The sequence below is a fragment of the Amblyraja radiata genome, chromosome 6 (genome assembly GCF_010909765.2).
Source record: "Amblyraja radiata isolate CabotCenter1 chromosome 6, sAmbRad1.1.pri, whole genome shotgun sequence".
Lineage (NCBI taxonomy): Eukaryota > Metazoa > Chordata > Chondrichthyes > Rajiformes > Rajidae > Amblyraja > Amblyraja radiata.
In genome coordinates this window covers 97,385,727-97,403,834 of record NC_045961.1, presented here as the reverse complement: position 1 = coordinate 97,403,834, position 18,108 = coordinate 97,385,727, and the positions used below count along the sequence as shown (strand labels likewise).

General features: G+C 41.4%; 1 protein-coding gene across 1 annotated transcript; it reads right to left on the bottom strand.

Moving 5' to 3' along the window:
• Nucleotides 1-1,205: 1,205 nt before the first annotated feature.
• On the bottom strand, nucleotides 1,206-17,616 carry LOC116974626. The gene is made up of 8 exons (XM_033023304.1): nucleotides 17,451-17,616; nucleotides 14,893-15,011; nucleotides 13,503-13,563; nucleotides 9,471-9,538; nucleotides 8,877-8,979; nucleotides 5,175-5,293; nucleotides 4,629-4,774; nucleotides 1,206-4,212 (listed from the first exon to the last, which is right to left on the bottom strand). The coding sequence occupies exons 1-8, from the start codon at nucleotides 17,512-17,514 to the stop codon at nucleotides 4,107-4,109; spliced, it is 786 nt and encodes a 261-aa protein (XP_032879195.1). The 5' UTR covers nucleotides 17,515-17,616; the 3' UTR covers nucleotides 1,206-4,106.
• Nucleotides 17,617-18,108: the final 492 nt, after the last annotated feature.

Genomic DNA, 18,108 nt, shown 5'->3' with positions numbered 1-18,108 from the left:
AAGTTTACATCAGCTCTCGATGCATTCCCATTAATCCCATTCCCCCATTTGTTGGACTAACTTGAAGACATTAATTAAATCATCGGTGGTACACAAAAAAGCTGGAGAAACTCAGCGGGTGCAGCAGCATCTATGGAGCGAAGGAAATAGGAAACGTTTCGGGCCGAAACCCTTCATCAGACTTATGGGGGGTGGAGGGGCGGGGAGAAGAAAGGGAAAAGGAGGAGGAGCCCGAAGGCTGGGGGATGGGAGGAGACAGGAGGGCTGAGGAAGGGGAAGAGACAGCAAGGACTAACAAAATTGGGAGAATTCAATGTTCATGCCCCCAGGATGCAGATTCCCCAAGCGGAATATGAGGTGCTGTTCCTCCAATTTCCGGTCTTGCTCGCTCTGGCCATGGAGGAGACCCAGGACAGAGAGGTCGGATACGGAGTGGGAGGGGGAGTTGAAGTGCTGAGCCACCGGGAGGTCAGGTTGGTTATTGCGGACCGAGCGGAGGTGTTCGGCGAAACGAAAGATCGGGAATTTAAGTGCAATTTCAGCAATAGCGTCCCTGAAACCACCAGGTTGTCGTGCAAAAATGTCTGGTTGTGGGGAAGAAAAGCTCTCCTGCACACAATGTAGTTAGCGAACCTCCTCTGAAGTCAGTTAATAAGCATTTCAATTCAAGAACAGCTTCTACCCCACAGCTATCACCTCTTTTATACTCCCTGGAGGTGCTGTTGCTTATTCTCACTCTCAACTCTACCACATTTGGTTATTTCATTATTGCACTTTCGTATTATTTTTTGTACTACTGTTGGTTGCACGATAATCTTTGCATCATTTTGCTGCTTTGAATTTGTGATTCTATTGATTGTTATATTGTATTTATTGTTAACCTAGTGAGTTTCATGCGAACTAGGAATTTCTTTGCACCCTGCTACATTTGACAATAAACTGATCTGATCTGCAGCACTGTTCAGTATTAAAATTATGTCAAAAGTATGTGCTAGCTTTGCTTCATCAAAGCATTCAATTTAAGAAGTACAAAATAGGTATAGTTAGGATGAAAGATTAGCAACCTGAAAAGTTAGCTTTATTTCCCTCTTCTCACTTGCTGACTGAGCCCCTGAATATCTTCAGCATTTTCTGTTTTATTTCAGATTTCCAGCATCTGCATTATTGTATTTCTGTGATATTTTATAGATTTTGTTTTGCTGACCTCGAGTCAAGAATGTTTAATTGTTATATGTACCGAGAGCGAACAGCACAATAGCTCTGTAAGCACAATACACATAGACCTCTGAACATTGCAACGTGCGGAGTTTCTTCTGATGTCTCAGACAGGTAAATAGATTGTGAAACTAACTTGAGTTAAATTGCAAATCCCGAACCCTGATCCCTGTTTTTTTTTTCTTTTATTCAAATTAATTAATCTCAGCCAGGGTGCTACATGGAATGCTATTCATGGTTCCGGGTTCTTGCGATAAGGCAGCAACTGCGGCACTTTACCGCCCTAAGGTGATGTCTCGGGTGAAGTCTTTGTGGAGTTTTACATGTTCCCCCAGTGATTGCATGGGTTTTTGATGGGTGCTCTGGTTACTGATAGATTCATCAGTGACTGTAAATAACCTCTTAGACTAGGTAAGTGGCAAAAGAGTCAAAGGAGAGTGAATGAACAGGTAAGAGAGAGATTTAGGGGTAGTGGGAAATAAGCAAAGGGGGGGGGGGGGGTACGACTGATGTGATTACTCTGCTCGGTGCTGGCTGGACACCAAAGAACTCGTGGTGTCACAATAAAGTAAATGAGACTTTGGGCCAGAAACTGTTCCCTCCTGAACACGCAGTTAGAACACGCATTGACATTTTCTGTGCATGATACCCAAACCCAACCCATTAACACATGGATAGGCCATTCCTTTGCAAGATCTGCCATTGCAGAGTGCATTGAGGCAAATCTTCAAATACACTGGCCGTACAAAACAAATCTCCACAAGCTGTGACAGGTATAGTTTTGACAAACATCAACAAGAATTTGAAGATACAAGGAACTGCAGATGCTTTTTGACCTGCTGAGTTATTCCAACATTTTGTCTTTTTTAAATCAACATGATTTTCTTTTGCTTACAAAGCTTTATCAACGGTTAGAAAACATTGGAAACCAGAGACTTTTGAGGAAGAAATGCACACCATAATGCTAAATATTCCAGAACGACAAGATGCATTGTGCAGTTTGTTACTGGGTTTGGAGGTGGGGGTGATAGGGTTGGTGGACTTCAGCCTGGGAAGTGAGGTGTTTTGGGTACAAATATGGAGACACAACTGGCTGAGGGTTGGGGAAAAGGAGGTAAAATAAAACTAGTGCTGCAATTAGGTTATGGGCTACTGTTCATCAAAAGGAGCAGGGAAATATTGTGGACAAGGAAAGAGCTGCTGGAAGAAGCAAGTTCTTCCAGCTAAGGTGGGCCTTCCACTCCACGGTTTAGTTCCCTTTAACCAATGATGAATCAAGCCTCATTTGTATATATGTTATAAATAAAAATCAGTAAGTCCAGAAGCCTATTGAAGCCCAAAGCCAATGTTCTGGAGTTTAGGAGTGACTTTATACATAAGATCATTGCATATGATATTGTATACAGTATATATTTTATAAGCTCAACCTAAACTCCTGGACCTTGTGGCATTCATATGCAACAAGCCTCTGGATATCGTGACTGGTAGATCTCAGTTGGTTAGAATTAGCCATAACATTCCTCCCAATCTGATGCCCGGCTGTGGTGCCCCTCAGGTTTGTGTGCTCATTCACTTGCTGTACTCCCTGCATATCTATGATTGTGTGTCGAAGTACAAAGCCAAATCGATTTTTAAGATACCACCTGTTGTCGGGCAGATCAACAACAACAATAACACAAAGTACAGATTGGGAACCTCGTGTAATGGTGTCAGGACAACAACCTAGCCTAATCAGCGAGATGGTAGTCGACCAAAGAAAGCGAGGGGGTGAGCACAATCCTGCCCTCTCCAAGGGAACTGTTGTACAGATGGTCAACACCTTAAAGCTCCTACATATATATGATCATCAGCAACCTTAGCTGATCCCTTCACACTGATGCAACGATTAAAAAAAAAAAGCACATCAGAGTATTTACTTTCTTAGCAGTCTGGGAAGATTTGGTGTGTCCACGAGGATTCTCTCGAACTTCTACCGTCATGATATGGAGAGTGTTCTGACGGGATGTACCTGAGCCTCGCATGGCAACTGCCCTGCTCCTGACTGCCTGAACCTGCAGAGAGTGTTAAACACAGCCCAGTCCATCACAGGCTCGGCAATCCTTTCCATACAGCCCATCTTCACCATGTGTTGCATCAGGAAGACTGTAACTATTGCCAAAAATGACCGGCACACTGGCCATTCCAGTCTTTCTCTTCTACCATCTGGGAGAAGATACATTAGCTTCAAAGCCCAGACTTCCAGACTTAAGAACAGCTTTTTCCACAGGGCTATCAGACACCTGAACATCTTTCACAACTCCTACTTGAAGGTGAGACCATGTCCTCTTTCCCCTAACTCTACCTCATTTGCTTATTCCATTATAACAATTTCATCATTTTACACTACTTTCAAGTTTGCACTATAATCTTGCACTATTCTGCTGCTGTGCACTCATTCTTGTATTTATTGTTCCCTGTATATATACTGGCTGCTTCATGTGAACAAGGAATTTCGTTACACCCTGGTGTTTATGACAATAAACTGCTCTGAATCTGTTGCAAAGTTGTGCTTCTGCATGACTGGGTTGAGACAACCATAGCCAAAACATGTGCTGAAAAAGATTGAAGTTTCAACCAGGCATGCACTCCATGCCATTGAACACCACTGTGTACATCTGAGCACCAGCGGCAAGAATTGAAGACTTCACCATCCATGCAATAAGTCCCTGATTTCCTTTAACATAATTTTTTTATTGGTAGAAATTCAATTGTGTAGCACACAGACACTGTGTCACACAATAGAATTTCTTGCCATTAAGCTCTAAAATAACTCACTGCTGTTCCTTTTCAGATTGATCTTCAGTGCAACATATAATTACTTAAAGTCTCAGTGTTTTTTGAGCATACGAGCATTATCTCAGATTCGCAGCACAAGACATAACCAAAGAGAGTTCTTCGGTAAGCTCGTCAGGAAGAGAGGATACAATTTTGATGATGCTGCGGGTAAGGCAGAGTATCCTAAAAAGAAAAATAATAAATTGTAAACAATGATTAGCTCGGTATTAACAACAGCATTGTTCCTTTTTAATATTAGCAATAATTAATCTCATCAATTACAAGCTCTGCTTTTCCGGAGGACGACATGAGACGTCATAAGTTCATTCGGAGCAGAATTAGGCCATTCGGCCCATCAAGTCCACTCCACCATTCAATCATGGCTGATCTATCGTTCCCTCTCCAACCCCATTCTCCTGCCTTTGCCCCATCAGCCTTGAGGCCCAGGCCCGTACTAATCAATTTTGAACTTAACTTCAAACTTTATCAGCTGTTTATCAACATTTTAAATTGTTTCGTAATTCTCACTGAAGGGCATTTTTAAACAAGCATCCTTCCACTATTTACTGAATCCACTGGTTCCCATCAGTACTACTCACCAGTTTACATAATGATACGGTAGCAGAGGCTCCCGCGCAGAACTCTCGTCAACAGCCAATCCAGATTTTAAAGCTTTGAAATTAGCTTCAATGTCTCTTTTAAGTATATCGAATGTAATAAATCCACTGAAATAATTCAGAACTTTCTAGAAGAAGTAAATAAATATACTTTAAAAAGGAAGGAATTATAAAATCCTATATTATTGCCTAGTGGGCAATGCAATCGCGGAGTGTATTATTAAGGCATAAAGAAAAGATTATAATAAGTTAAACATAGTCAGAAAAATGATCCTTGATTGTAGTTAGCTATTAAAATCCACAGATTATGTTTAAACCTTCAATCAAAATCACATTGTTTTGCATAAATAATGTCCTCTTTAGTGGAATCCATATGGTTACAATAATCTCATTTAGGAAGGATGCGGAGAAAAAGGGAGGAAATAGGAGTAAAATTATTCTAATACATGATAATACATGACATGATATATAGTAAGCACTTGGTCAATTGTTACAGTATGCCCCGAGGCAAATCAAGATGATACTTACATACAAGACTGAAAGCTGATGTGCTATGTACTTATGGCTTCCCAGATGCTGAACATCATCTTCCAGCTGTTGACTTAAAACCAAAAGTTGATTTAGTTTCCCAATGTGGGAAAAATAATCTGCAATGAAAACAAACGGAGAAACTTCAATCACTGGGCTCAACATCCTTAACTGGTGCAACAGCAAAGCAGGGGAAATTACCACACTAAGTAGAACAAGTGGAAACATATGCTGATCATGAACTTAACAATACATATTAATTAGCACATTGTAAAGATAGTGTCGTTTTAACATTGTTAAAACATTGTTGTAAATAATGATTAAGGATCTTCAAGATTATCTTGGGAAGTCAATGGCCAAGTCTGGCCAAGTCACTAGATATTTTTAAGGTGGAGATTGACATATTTTTGAGTAGCAAGGGCGTCGGAGTTATGGGGCGAAGGCAGGAGAATGGGGTTAAGAGAGAAAGATAGATCAGCCATGATTGAATGGCGGAGTAGACTTGATGGGCCGAATGGCCTTACTCTGCTCCTAGAACCTTTTAATTTGTATGAAAATGTATGCAATATGGTTGTAGGAGAGTAAATGTGTTACAAGCTTGCACATGCAAATATCAAAAATCAAATTATCAATTCACGGAATAAAGATATCCTTTCAGTGTGTTCTTTATGTAACTATCAAATTCCACTCATGGATTCAATCTCAGTGAAGATCAAATGCTGCTTTGCCCTGTAACATCTCAGTATATTATATGCCCAATTTAAACAATAAAGGCAGTCATCCAAATACTTTGATGTATCAATTTCACATTGAGAAACTGATTCACTTTTTTGCGGTGGGGGGGGTGGGGGACGGTGGGGAGAAAGGAGAATCACAAAAAGCAGTCGGGTTTGCATACCCACAGAAAAATTCTCTGTTTTAACCTTTTTTTGTTCAGGGTCTTGCAGGCTACAAACCCATCCCCGAATAAAAAGAATACAATTAAAATTGTTCCCAGGCTTCCACTTATGTTATATACTATGTGATTTTTAAAGGCTCAAATAGTATAACATTATCCTGCCAATGCTACTACCTCATGCCAATAATCTTCTCATGCCAGCTCTCCAAATTGTGACTTGGAGATTCCAGAATTCCAGCTCCATAGATTAAAAAGTTTAGCAATTTCACAAAACAAATGGCTCCAGTGCCATTGGATCTCTGAATGTCAGTTCCACTTTGTTAACAACTGATGTTAACTGAGTGAGATCTCAAGTGCATTGCTTTCACTTACCCTAGAAGTTAATACTTTGAAATCAGTTGTTCAAAAAGTTTAAGTTCATAAGTTATAGGAGCAGTATTAGGCCATTCAGCCCATCACGTCTACTCCACCATTCAATCATGGCTGATCAATCTTTGCCTCTCAACCCCATTCTCCTGCCTTCTCTCCATAACCCCTGATACCCGTACTGATCAGCTTCGAACTTAACTTTGAACTTTCTCCACTGTTTGAAGAGTTCAAAGAGCCTACAATGTCTGTGAGCTTCTTCAGTTTCTTGTGCGAGAAATGTAGTCCTGGCAATATAGAGATTGAGTATATAGGATGGGCAAGCATGTGTGCAAACAGATGTCCTGCTCCACTATGCTCAAGCAAAGATTCTTCGTTTTTTAAGAGAGGTTCAGTTATTAGATGACGATTTGTACAAACTAAATAGGAACAGGAAATTTATCTTACTTATTAACTCACCTGAATTGAAAACCCCCATTATTCTTCACGATCACAACAAAAAGAGCCATCTTTGATGCAAAAGCTATAGAAAACCATGGGGCTGAGTCAACACTAAATAAAAATTAATATAAAAAATGAAATTAAATTTAAAAAAACACCTTAAACTGCTACTGTGGAATTAAAAACAAAAAAGAAAATTTGATACTAATCACTGCTGCAGCAATGCATCACATATTATGGTATCCAACCCCAAATATCTAAATAGTTCATGCACTGAACTCATGTTAAACCAACTGCATAGGTTTCATATGTTTTTTTTATACTACCTGAATATCCTTTTTGATGAAGCAGGTTTAACCAAATTTAGAAAACTATGCATTCTATCATTGAAGACTATTACATCTGCATTGAAGATAGACACAAAATGCTGCAGTAACTCAGCGGAACAGGCAGCATGTTTAGAGAGAAGGAATGGGCGATGTTTCGGGTCGAGACCTTTCTTCAGGGCGACCCAAAATGTCACCCATTCCTTCCCTCCAGAGATGCTGCCTGCCCCGCTGAATTTTACTCCAGCATTTTGTGTCTACCATCGGTGTAAACTAGCATCTACAGTTCCTTCCTACACATTACATCTGCATTATCTGCCTAAGGCAAATGCTACCTTAAATTTGGATCAAGTGCACAATAACCAAAGCTAGGAAAATTAGCTAGTGTGTAAAAGGCAGGCAGTAAACATTACTTGACTTCATTGCTGCAAGTAACACAAACAAGTTTGGCACTTTTCTTAATTCTGCATTCCATGCTGTGGATTATCCATTTCATTCAACATGGAGTAATAATAAAGCCGTTATGATAAAGCTTTATAAGAATATAAAAGCCTGCTCTGCTACAATGAAACAAACATCACTGGGCTTGTAAGCCAGTCACTTATGAAGTACCAATAATAAAATATTTTATAGATTTTGGTATCCAGAACATTATTAATTTGTTAGTTTGATATGGAAAAACTTCAGGTTAACTTGTGGGCTCACTTTACTGAGCCTTCATCCGTTCAAAACCCCTATAATTCCTTGAGCGTAGAGATTAGAAAATTGACTCCGTAAACCCTTCCTTTACAAAAACTGTATTGGTCCTTTCGATCTTTGCGATGCTTTCATGATAAATCTTTAGACTTCACTCTAGATACAAGGAAGAAGAAAGGAAGAGGTGGAGACAGTAGGCTGTGGGAGAGCTGGGAAGGGGAGGGGAAGGGGGGAGAAAGCAAGGACTACCTGAAATTGGAGAAGTCAATGTTCATACCGCTGGGGTGTAATCTGCCCAAGCGAAATATGAGGTGCTGCTCCTCCAATTTGCGGTGAGACTCACTCTGGCCATGGAGGGGGCACAGGACAGAAAGGTCAGATTTGGAATGGGAGGGAGTTGAAGTGCTGATCAGGTTGACCGGGAGATCAGGTTGGTTAATGCGAACTGAGCGGAGGTGTTGGGCGAAGCGAACGCCAAGCCTGCGCTTGGTCTCACCGATGTAGAGCAATTGACACCTAGAACAGTGGATGCAACAGATGAGGTTGGAGGAGGTGCAGGTGAACCTCTGCCTCACCTGGAAAGACTGCTTGGGTCCTTGGATGGAGTCGAGGGGGAAGGTAAAGCGACAAGTGTAGCACTTCCTTTGGTTGCAAAGGAAAGTACCAGGGGAGGGGGTGGGAAGGGACGAATTGACCAGGGAGTTACGGAGGGAGTGGTCTCTGCGGAAAGCCGAAAGAGGAGGAGATAGGATAATGTGGCCAGTGGTGCGATCGTCACCTATTCCAATGGTGGGAAACCTCATCTATTCCTTCGCACCATAGATGCTGCCTCACCCACTGAGTTTCTCCAGCATTTTTCTCTACCTTCGATTTTTCCAGCATCTGCAGTTCTTTCTTAAACATCTATATGTGTATAGATATCAGTTATTATTTGACACCATTTGAAAGGATCACTGCATACTGACGCATTCTTACCATCTGTAGTTGGCCGTTCCAGCATATCAACAGGTCTACCATGGATCACATATATTTCAACCCGGGGAAATAATGTTGACAACCCTTGAAAATCCAGGTAATCCTGTTAAAGGTAGTTTGTAATGTGGAGAGTCAGAGAAAAAGAAGCTGCATGACAATACCACAGCAATTGTGCCATTGAGAAAACATTTTATAATCTAGAGTTCATTGCTTTAAAATGGCAAAATTATCATATTCCATTCAATAACAGCATATTTAAAAAGTACCTCTACTGCACATAAATATCTCAAACCTTACACAATATTTCTGTTATTACAACTAGTGCATCATGAAGTACTTAATGCAAATACTTCTCAATCAACTTAAATGTCTAGACAGGAACATATTGATTAGTAGGACTGGATGTTACAATTCCTAAGGTTTTTCACTACAATTGACATTTGGTATTCTTGGGGATCACCACTGATTGTGTCTGATTGGTAGCAAAATCACCAAGTGGTCATCCCCAAGAATACCAAATGTCTAGACAGGAACAATATGGCCCACCACCATACAATTATTTAGAGTTTCATTAGATGGGAAAGATGCCATTACCTCCAGCTGCGGAACGGGGTCTGGTAGATGCTCCAGATAATGTTTAATTCTTTCAACATAATCTATGCCTGTAAGAAAATTCAATAACTTGAAAACAAAGTGCTGTAAACTGATTAATACTTTTGGTCATTATTCTTTATTAAAACTTTGTGGGCAGAATTAAATGCTTTCATTTTTGGGACCATGACTGAATTCCAGTCCATGTTAATAAATTGAATGCTTCTTTGGTCACTGTTATGATACAAAATTTATTGGGATGTTCGCAATCAATTTCTCAGTGCACATTATCCACAGTAGAAAACCACTCAGATTAGCACTCTTACAAACGAACTATAAAATAGTAGCATTTGAAGAGACGAAAAAAAATTGCACTGTGCAGTATTACACGGCAACTCAACTGAACCTGGAGCATTATTAGAATACAGGTAAGATGGTATTTTACCTCACTTTCCTTTGTTCTGACGGGCTCTGTTTTTAAACACAAGTAGACAAAACTAAGGTAGACACAAAATGCTGGAGTAATTCAGCGGTTGAGGCAACATCTCTGGAGAGAAGGAATGGGTGACGTTTCGGGTTGAGACCCTTCTTCAGACTGATGTCAGGGGAATGGGCGGGACAATGATAGAATGTAGGCAGAGACAGTAAGACTAGTAGGTGAACTGGGATGGGGATGGAGAGAGAAAGTAAGGGCTATCTGAAGTTAGAGAAGTCAATGTTCATACCGCTGGGGTGTAAACTACCCAAGCGAAATATGAGGTGCTGCTCCTCCAATTTGCACTGGGCCTCACTCTGACATTGGTGGAGGCCCAGGACAGAAAGGTCAGATTAGGAATGGGAAGAGGAGTTGAAGTGCTGAGCCACCGGGAGATCAGGTAGGTTAAGAATGGGAGATTAAGTAGGTTAAAAACTAAGAATGGTGCAGGGCATGGGCAGAACATTTGTCTTTCAAAGCTTTGTACAGCTTCCCACACTGTACCATTCTGCCGGAAAAAAAATAAGGAACTTTTTTGTCATTTGAAAGATTGCACTACCATCCTTTTAAGATCAACAATACCCAGATTCCGAAATAATTGAACGTTGAGAAAAAAAACTAACTCCATAATTTACCAAGGTACTCCTGGCTATAAACCATGCCTGCACTGACATTGCATTTTCTGTAATAATGTTATTCATTTGGAACATTGCCAGGGTAATTAGGTCACAGCATTCGGAGACACCCAGAACACAAAGCTTTTGTTGTATTGACTTATGCAATTTGAAATCTTAGGAATGGGAACTGGACTCGAGTGGTTTCACCTTAGTTATGTTAATTTCCTGCATCCATCCCCACCCAGAGTATTCTATAACTTCTCTAATTTCAGGTAGTCCTTACTTTCTCCTCCCCTTCTCAACTCTCCCTCAGCCCACTGGCTCCTCCTCTTCCTTTCTTCTTCCCCCCCCCCACCCTCACATCAGTCTGAAGAAGGGTTTCGGCCTGAAACCTTGCCTATTTCCTCCGCTCCATAGATGCTGCCTCACCCGCTGAGTTTCTCCAGCATTTTTGTCTACAGAATAACATACCCCGGGGCACAGCCACTGCTGATACAACCCACCCTTATTCGTAAACGCACCTATTCCTTAACACCAAAAGCCTGTGGTTCATGATGGGGCAGCGGTAGAGTTGTTGCCTTACAGCGCCAAAGACCCGTGTTCGATCCTGACTACGGGTGCTGTCTGTACGGAGTTTGTACGTTCTCCCCGTCACCATGACTGTGAATAATGAATGGAATAGATAGAGTGGATGTTTCCACGGGTGGGAAAGTCTAGGACCAGAGGTCATAGCCTCAAAATTAAAGGCCGCTCTTTTAGAAAGGAGGTGAGGAGGAACATCTTTAGTCGGAGGGTAGTTAATCTGTGGAACTCATTGCGACAGAGGGCAGTGGAGGCCAAGTCAGTGGATATTTTTAAGGCAGAAATAGACAAATTCTTGATTAGAACGGGTGTCAAGGGTTATGGGAAGATGGCAGGAAAATGGGATTAGGAGGCAGAGATCGGCCATGATTGAATGGAGGAGTAGACTCGATGGGCCAAATGGCCTAATTCTACTCCTATAACGTGACCTGCATGGATTTTCTCCGGGTGCTCTGGTTTCCTCACGCACTCCAAAGATGTACAGGTTTGTAGGTTAATTGGCTTTCGTGAAATTGTAAATTGTCATGTGTGTGTGTGTGTGTGTGATCGTGTTAGGATTGCTGGTTGGCAGGGACTTAGTGGGCCGAAGGGCCTGTTTCCGCACAGTATCTCTAAACGATCTATCCAGGCTCCAATTGCATGGCATATTTTCCCTCTGAACCCTGGGCCTAGACCTGATACTGAGCTTGCCTGATCATTTCCATTTTGTGCTCTGCAGCAGTCCAACACACCACAAAAAAAGCACTAAGGGTCTGAACATTTGAGTGTGACTCTATGGCCATATTAGCTGCTGATTCATTGCATATACATTAACACACATATGAATGTTGAAGAATTCAAAGATCAATTTTTTGCATTTTTATTATAACCCAAGATTATTTCAAATCTACTGTTTCTGTACCCATATCCTAACAATCATACATATTAGCAAATAGCTTTCTTTAGCTTCATACATTTTGATTTAAAAATATAGCTTTTTTTTAATGAAACGTTCTGACATCTAGCAGAACTTTACCTGTCCTCTATGACAGCTGCCCGTCCACTTAACCTGTAGCTTTTCCAAATTAAGCAAAATGCCTCAATAACAACTTTGCTTCACTTGATCAATTTAATTCTCCAATATCCAGAAGTGTGTTATCGTTCCAGCAAAGGATTATCTTCTAGTTCTGTGTCACTTTGCAGTCAAATAACTGAACTGTTTATACTTTGAATACAGAATGAACCCTATTTTGATAGTTTATCCACTGTTACTTCATATCTCACTCCTTGCCCTGTTTGTCAAATACATCTTTCCCTAGGGTTTCCTGAAATTACCTAGTGATATAGAATCCAATAGAGGCCAAAAATCTGCAGCACATGCAGAGCATTTTTCAACAGCCCCCATTAACATACTCATCCCCATTTCTGTCTACAACTTATTGCCACAGCAACCCTAGACTGATCCTATCACAGATTTTGCTTTGTCTTACCCATCCTTCCGCTAATTTATCTGTAACATGAAAAATATCTTGTTTTCTCTCTTTCTTTTGACAACATGTTTGGTCTTACGAAGTGAGCATGCAGTTTACAGGAGGCAGTGAAGAAAGCTGATGGCATCTTGGCCTTCATAACAAAAGTTGAGTATCGGAGCAAAGAGGTCCTTCTGCAGTTGTACAGGGCCCCTAGTGAGACCACACCTGGAGTATTGTGTGCAGTTTTGGTCTCCAAATTTGAGGAAGGACATTCCTGCTATTGAGGGAGTGCAGCGTAGGTTCACAAGGTTAATTCACGGGATGGCGGCACTGTCACGTGTTGAAAGAATGGAGCGACTGGGCTTGTATACACTGGAATTTAGGACGAGAGGGAATCTTATTGAAACATATAAGATTATTAAGGGATTGGACACACTAGAGACAGGAAACATGTTCCCGATGTTGGGGGAGTCCAGAACTAGGGGGCCACAGTTTATGAATAAGGGGTAGGCCATTTAGATCAGAGATGAGGAAAAACTTTTTCACCCAAAGAGTTGTGAATCTGTGGAATTCTCTGCTTCAGCAGTGGAGGCCAATTCTCTGGATGCTTTCAAGAGAGAGTTAGATAGAGCTCTTAAAGATAGCGGAGTCAAGGGATATGGGGAAAAGGCAGGAATGGGGTACTGATTGTGGATGATCAGCCATGATCACAGTGAATGGCGGTGCTGGCTCGAAGGGCTGAATGGCCTACTTCTGCACCTATTGTCTACTGTCTGAAACATTAACTCTGTTTTTCTTGCCAAAGATATTGCAAAAGGTGTTACACATTTAGAGCATTTTCTGGTTTATTTCAGATTTCCACCAACTGCAACTTATTTGATTTACTTTTTCTAAGTACAAATGTACCTACCTCTTGTATGGAAAGATTCTGATTCCACAGGGCTTTTATCTTCTCTAAGCTGTTCCTGTAACTAGATAACAAAAGATTATTTTAGTCAAAGGGAAGTGCAAAACCTCAACAAAAACACAAAATGCTGGAAATACTTTGCAGGTCATGCCATATCTGTGGGAAGAGAAGCAGAGGAAATGGTTCAAGTCAGAGGGCCTTGGTCAGAAATGGAAAATGGAAAAAAAAGCCTGGAAAGCTGTGGGAGGAGGAGGTGAATATCTCTGATATGGTGAAACCATGGGGGTAATTTATAAGGTAAATTTGCAAGTTGATTCAGTAGTAAAGACGGCAAATGCAATGTTATGATTCATTTCAAGAGGACTAGAATATAAAAGCAAGGATGCAATGCTGAGGCTTTATTAAACGCAGGTCAGGCCACACTTGGGTATTGTGAGCAATTATGGGCCCTATATCTGAGGAAGGATGTGCTGGCATTGGGGAGGGCCCAGAGGAGGTTTATTAGAATGATCCCCGGGTGATTGGGATAATGTATGAGGAGTGTTTGAAAGCTCTAGGTTTGTACTCACTGAAGTTTAAAAGGATGAGGGGGGGGGGATTCCATTGAAACTTATTAAATAAAGAAAGGCCTAGATGCGGTGGATGCTGAAAGGATGTTTCCACAAGTGGGCAAGTCTAGGATCAGAGGACATAGCCTCAGAATAAAAGGACGTATCTTTAGAATGGAGATAAGGAGGATTTTGTTTAGCCCGAGGATGGTGAATCCATGGAATTCGGCCCCACGGACGGCTGTGGAAGCCAAGTCATTGGGTATTTTTAAAGCAAACATTGATAAATTCTTAATTAGTAAAAGCAGCGAAGGTTACGAGGAGAAAGCAGGAGTATGGAGTTGAAAGGGAAGATGATCAAATGGCAGAGCAGACTCAACGGGCCGAATGGCCTAATTATGCTCATATGTCGTGATCTTATGAAACAGATTATCTCGTCAATGCGTAAATGGGGGCTGTTAGAGATGGAGAACATAAAATGAACATAGACAAAAATACAGGAGATTCCTATTCATGAATTTCCAGCTGAATTTAGTTCTACATTCAGAACTATATTTATGGTGATGGCAATGTTCACAGTTTAAGCTGCTGATATATTTCTTGCTAACTTTTGATGAGCAGCAAGATAATATGATTGTAAAGAATGTCGCATATTATTATATAGTTTCAATAAACGAACATATCCTACAGATGGCCAAAAAACTAAAAATAGTAAATTTACATTTTTGCTTTCACGTGTTGAATCACACTTCAAACAATGTATTTGCTTTGTAGCTTATATATTTATGTTCTGTCATTAATTATCAATCATTTTTCTCACTAAAGTTAACCCATACATTACCTACCTGATGGACTTCTGCCCGGATAAGAAGATCAAGCTGAAAACAGAGTGACCAGATCTCCACAGCTACTTGCTCACTGCTAAGATGGGTAGGTTGAAGGGGCTTCTTAACATTAATATCCACTGCATATGGGACAAACAAAATATACATGTTAATTTACAGTCATGGAGTTGCACAGCAGAAAAACGGGCCCTTCCCCCCACCATATCCGTATTAATATTTTTGCCAAACATAGACACAAAATGCTGGAGTAACTCAGCGGAACATGCAGCCTCTCTGGATAGAAGGAATGGGTGATGTTTCAGGTCGAGACCCTTCTTCAGTCTGAAGAAGTGTCTCGACCCGAAATATCACCCGTTACCTGCTGCGTTACGCCAGCACGATGTGTCCTTTTCAGACCAATCTATCCAACTGAGATGGCCTCATTTTAAACACTCACTAACATCAGCCTGCAGTCATAGATAGTTCCTTCAACAACTCCAGGAGCTTGACAGCATCTTTACTCCTAATAATTGGCACAGAAGGAGAAACTAAGGTAAATTATTAGAAACAGGAGAAATTTTGAGCCGACCTGAATCGTCACCTACTTTTTTCACCAGAGATGCTGCCTGAACCGCTGAGTTACTCCATCTTTTTTTTTTTTAGTTCATTTCAGTTTAGTTTATTGTCGCATGTAAAGCTTTCGTTGCATACTAACTAGTCAGCGAACTAATCAAGCCATTCATAGTGTAGATACATGATAAGGGAATAATGTCAAGAGTCAAGAATATTTTATTGTCATATGACCTTGATAGAACAATGAAATTCTTACTTGCAGCAGCACAACAGAATATGTAAACATAGTACTCTGTAAACAATATAATAAACGAGGAAAAAGTTTCAGTGTCTGTGTGTATGTATATACACACTGAACCTTTTTTTCTCGTTTATTATATGTATACACACACACATATACATACACAAACATATACATACAAATATACATACATACTGCACTCAAATTCACTTAGACTATCGACTGACATCTATTATAAACCTACTGACTAACACAGCTATCTAGATTACACTTCTTCCCACCCTGCCTCCTGTAAAAACTCCATCCCCTACTTCCAATTCCTCCGTCTACACCGCATGAGGCGTTCCATACTCTGACTTCAAGTAACCCTCTATCTCCACCCCTCCCATCCTCGTTCTCTGACCAGTCTGATTAAATGTTATCTTTGTTTGTTTCATAGTCACCTTCCAAGCTAACAATTATCTATTCTACATTTTCCTTGATCTTCGTACCCTTTGATCTCTCGTTTTCATACCTTACCCATCCATATCTCAGTGGCTCCCTCTCCCCTGACTCAGTCTGAAGAAGGGTCTCAACTCGAAACATCACTAGAGGTTCTATCCAGCTGCTTGTCCCGCTGAGTTACTTCAGCATTTTGTGTCTATCTTCGGTGTAAACCAGCATCTATTGTTCCTTCCTATATGTACACACATATAAATATAAATATAAATATGGATATAAATATCCATTATGTTTCGGAAACGTTGCCTATCACCTTCGCTCCATAGATGCTGCTGCACCCGCTGAGTTTCCCCAGCATTTTTGTGTACCTACTGATTTTAGATGATCAGACATGATCATATTGAATGGCGGTACTGGCCGAATGGTCCTACACCTATTTGCTATGTTTCTATCTTTATCTCTGCCTTAAAACATATCCACTGACTTGGCCTCCACATCGTTCTGTGGCAAGGAATTGCACAGATTCACCACCCTACAGATTCCTACAGTATTTTAGAATGAAGTTGCCTGGGTGGGTTACCTACACCAAACCCAAACCAATTAGGAGCAGACGAGGGCATTCGATCCAATTTGTGATCCCAGCTACCAAGACAGATGTGTACAGCAATTCGTTCTTCCCACGCACAATTAAAGCATGAAATAATCTCCACCCAACTATAGTTACCCAACCAGATGCAACTAAATTTAAAGTAGCTCTTTCTTCCCAATAACCCTTTCTGGTTTAATCCCTCCCTTCACAACCTCCAGTTTAAATTCCATTTGGAAGTTCAAGTTCAAGTGAGTTTATTGTCATGTGTCCCTGTATAGGGCAATTAAATTCTTGCTTTGCTTCAGCACACAGAACACAGTAAGCATTTACTACAACACAGATAAGTGTGTCCATATACCATAATATAAATATATACACACATGAATAAATAAACTGATAAAGTGCAAATAACAGAAAATGGGTTCATAATAATCAGTTTTTTCCTGAATATTTTGGAGGACCAAGAAACCAAGAACCGAGAATGGGAGGCAAGGGGAGGGTGCAACAGGCGTGTGTATTGTATTGTGTGGCGACGGTGATGGTGATCTCCCCCCCCCCGACCCCCCAAACCCTCAAACCCCGACCCCCCCCCCCGACCCCCCAAACCCTGACCCCCCCAAACCCTCAAACCCCTCCAACCCTGACCCCCCCAACCCCGACCCCCCCAACCCCGACCCCTCCAACCCCTCAAACCTCGACCCCTCCAACCCCGACCCCCCCAAACCCCGGGCCTACCTCGGAAGCGGCGCAGTGAGCAGCGAGGCTCCCGCAGCGGCTCCGTCCGCCCCACGGCTGCCATCGTTACCAGGACAACGGGGCCCAGCTGCCCGGCTGCCCAACCCGGACCGCAATCCGTGCAGCACCGGCCCAAGGGGGGGTCACACTGCAGCCCATTCACATTTACCACCTGAAATAAATAATGTTACCACCAGAACATGAAGCTCTCGCTAATCCCCAAACTCTCTGACGATGCTTTTTTCCTTTAAATTGAAAAATATTATGTCGGGCGTTTGGGTGTCGCGGTTTAATAGTTCCGGCGGGGGAACCGAAACACAAAGGCGCCAAAGCAACTTGGTCTCCTGCTCCTCCAGAATATTCCACATGGAATTTAAACCAAAGATAACTCCGCTATAGGATCTTTGATTTAAACTGTGGAGCTGGTGAAGGGAGGGATTAAGCCAGGAAGTGTTATTGGGAAGAAAGAGCTACTTTAAATGTCCTTGAACTAAAGATTATAGAGCTCCTCTAGTATCTTTGACGTGAACGGCTGAGGCTTTTCTCGTGTCAAGAGACACAAGAGTCTCTTTTATTGTCACACGGCCCAGAGAGAACGATTAAAGTCTTCCTTGCAGCAGCAGCAGCAGCAGCAGCAACAGAATATGTAAACATATTC